This window comes from Melanotaenia boesemani, chromosome 3 (assembly GCF_017639745.1).
Source record: "Melanotaenia boesemani isolate fMelBoe1 chromosome 3, fMelBoe1.pri, whole genome shotgun sequence".
NCBI classification, from domain to species: domain Eukaryota; kingdom Metazoa; phylum Chordata; class Actinopteri; order Atheriniformes; family Melanotaeniidae; genus Melanotaenia; species Melanotaenia boesemani.
In genome coordinates, this window is record NC_055684.1 from 32,213,180 (window position 1) to 32,215,994 (window position 2,815).

General features: G+C 38.0%; 1 protein-coding gene across 1 annotated transcript; it reads left to right on the plus strand.

Moving 5' to 3' along the window:
- Positions 1-207: 207 nt before the first annotated feature.
- On the plus strand, positions 208-1,999 carry il19l (interleukin 19 like). The gene is made up of 6 exons (XM_041981723.1): positions 208-289; positions 551-724; positions 875-937; positions 1,086-1,238; positions 1,323-1,385; positions 1,710-1,999. Exons 2-6 carry the CDS (start codon positions 563-565, stop codon positions 1,785-1,787), a joined length of 519 nt encoding a protein of 172 aa, XP_041837657.1. The 5' UTR covers positions 208-289; positions 551-562; the 3' UTR covers positions 1,788-1,999.
- Positions 2,000-2,815: the final 816 nt, after the last annotated feature.

The following is a 2,815-nucleotide window of genomic DNA, read 5'->3' on the forward strand; positions in this document are numbered from 1 at the left end:
CCACTTACATCAAAGGAGTTTCTTTACAATCAGGAGGAAATATTCAGATATTCCGTTTCCTTCCATTGAGCAGAAAAGGAAATCCAGCTTTAGCTAGAGTTCCTTGAATTGCCTCACACTTCCTTCTTCTTTCAACTAATTAGTGCACGCTGACAGGTTCATGTGTTTGTATGTGTGTGGACGCTGCTCAATAACTGGTAAATTCCCCTTCACTCTACTATAAGAGGAGACAGCATGGAGGCACAGAAACACATCCTCTGCAGGACACTTCCTCTGGACAATCACACAGGTGAGTCTGAACACAGTGATAACACCTGATTTTGGCATCAGTTGTTTGCTTACATGTTGGGTGGGCTTGATAAAGTTTTGGATTAGATACTGAATAAAGACACTGTGTCTGAGTCCTGTGATTTTTATAGTATTTTAAGTATATTTTGTTGCTCTTTGATTTAATAGAGAGCTGATCTCTACTTGTTCAATAGAACTGGTCTCAGTTTGTATCTACAGAAGATAAACAAGCAAAATGTCTAAATGTCCATTTCATCACCAGGTAACCACAGAGATGAAGATGCTGTTTGGCTACTCTACCTGCTTCCTCCTCTTCTTCCTCCTCGGCTGTCTAAGTGAACCTGTAGACAGCCGTACTCTGCATGTGGACAGCTGCTCTTTCAATGTTCACACTCATGAACTGCGCAAATATTACTCTGACATAAGATCACATGCAGTGAGTTGACAGCACCTTTTCATCCAGTGTAATAAACACAAGAAACACTTTACATCACTGCAGATGAAATGTCTTAAACTGTTTGCAACAAATACTGATGATGAGAGGAAGGAAACTATTCTGACTCAGTCCTGTGTTTTTACATGGCAGATTTCAGGAGACACAGAGATCGGAGTGAAACTTCTGGATAGATCTTTGATGAAACATGTTCAGGTGAGATCTTACACTAACAGTTATTGCATGTTTTCTGTTCTCATTTTTACATCCCTTTATTATTTGTCTGTCCTAATTCAAATATTTCTAAAGCCAGTATACAGAGTCCGAACAGTGCTGTAATCTGACCCTTGTGTGTGTCCATCAGGATGGTCAGACTTGCTGCTTCTTGCGTCTTCTGCTGCGTTTCTATTTAGAGAGAGTGTTCAGCAACTACTCCTCCCCTCAGGCACATCACCAACGCTGCTCCAGCGCTCTGGCAAATGCTTTTGTCAGCATCAGAAGAGATATGCATAAATGTGTAAGTTCACAGCACAATCTAGCGTTGTTCATTGATAAAATGAGTTTTTAAACTATATTAATAATTGTGTTCTGGTTTCTGCAGCACTGCCACTGTGGGGAAGAAACCCAGAGAACCTTCGACTCTGTGCACGCTGAGTTCATCAAGGTAAACAATGACAACTCATTACTCACTACCTTTTGTTAATGCCCAGTAGGCTCACAGTGCACTGCAAACACGTTCTCTATCTTTAGCTTTTCTAAAGGTCCTCCACCTTACTTTACACCTCAGAAATTATAGGACGTTTTAGTCCTGATAGGAAGAACTGTGACTGTTCTCCTAAAGGTCAGATGGACTATATAGAAAATAGGAAAGAAACCCTTCCTCTATACAAATAGACCTGCCTAAATAAATCACATATATTCTACCTGTTTTGTAATTTTGCTCACCACTAAATCTATTTGTCTATTCCTTCATCTGTTTCTCTTTCAGCTACAGACTCAGCAGGCGGCCCAGAAGGCCGTGGGAGAACTGGACACTGTGCTGGATTGGCTGGAGGGGCTGAGATAGAAAGGATAAATCAAACACCGTTGACCTTCTTTCGACATGGACACCACTGACTTTTCATTTCCCATTGGTGCTAGTTTGCAGTTTGATTTTTATACTTGAAATTAACTTAAAACTGATATTCAATATCAACCTATTAGCTTATTATCTAGAATATATTTAATGAACTGTAGCAGTGTGTGCCTCAATGAGAAACAGAAAGCTGTTATAGACCTGTGTGTGTATGAGTGTGGTTTTTTTTACTGTTTGTGTGCAGAAAACAAAATGTAAATATTAAGATGTAATTTAATTATAATTATACTATATAATTTAAAATGTGTTATTGTCATCTATAATAATAAAAAAGTCCAACTTGTAATTTTTGAGTTGTCTTTCAAAATGCATTGCTACATCGCCACCTTGTGGTGATCAATGAAAAAACAGCAGAAATGAAACTTCAGGTGTGAGCTGTTTTTATTAAATTGCTTTAAAATATTTCAACAGTAGGTATCCTACAGTCAGCTATGATCTATTGCAGCTTTAGCTCAGGAGATAGAGGTCACTCATCAGTTAGAGGGTTGCTGGTTTAACCTCCATCTTCCATGACTGTTATGTTGGAAAAAAAAATCACCTGTTCAATTAATATTTAATTACTTTAGTCGCAAGTGTGATTAAAAGTGTAACCAAAAGCACATGGATCAACATTCCTGTGACAGGTCATCAATCATTGCTCATCACTGTCTCCAAACCCAGATCATCAGGATCCACTGTGCTCATCAAACTCCCAAACACTGACTGGGGAAAGGACCCTTTTCACATAGACATTTCATATCATTATGACTCAGTAAATAAATAAATAAAAAAAGCAAGTTTTACTATTATTGATAACACTGCAAAAAATAATTAGTGCTAAATCCAGTACTCAGAGTTAGCTCATAGTAGCACATACACAGTAAAAACCATTAAAAAAATGTAATCAAATAAGGAAAATAAAACACAAAGAAGAGAGAGCTGTCCCAAATGCAGTGCTTTCCATTTAAACTTGGAAGTCA

Coding starts and splice junctions, on each gene's coding strand:
- il19l (XM_041981723.1), top strand. CDS start 563: ATGAAGATGCTGTTTGGCTACTCTACCTGCTTCCTCCTCTTCTTCCTC. Junction 938..1,085: donor CTTTGATGAAACATGTTCAG/GTGAGATCTTAC, acceptor TGTGTCCATCAG/GATGGTCAGACTTGCTGCTT. Junction 1,239..1,322: donor GAAGAGATATGCATAAATGT/GTAAGTTCACAG, acceptor TGGTTTCTGCAG/CACTGCCACTGTGGGGAAGA.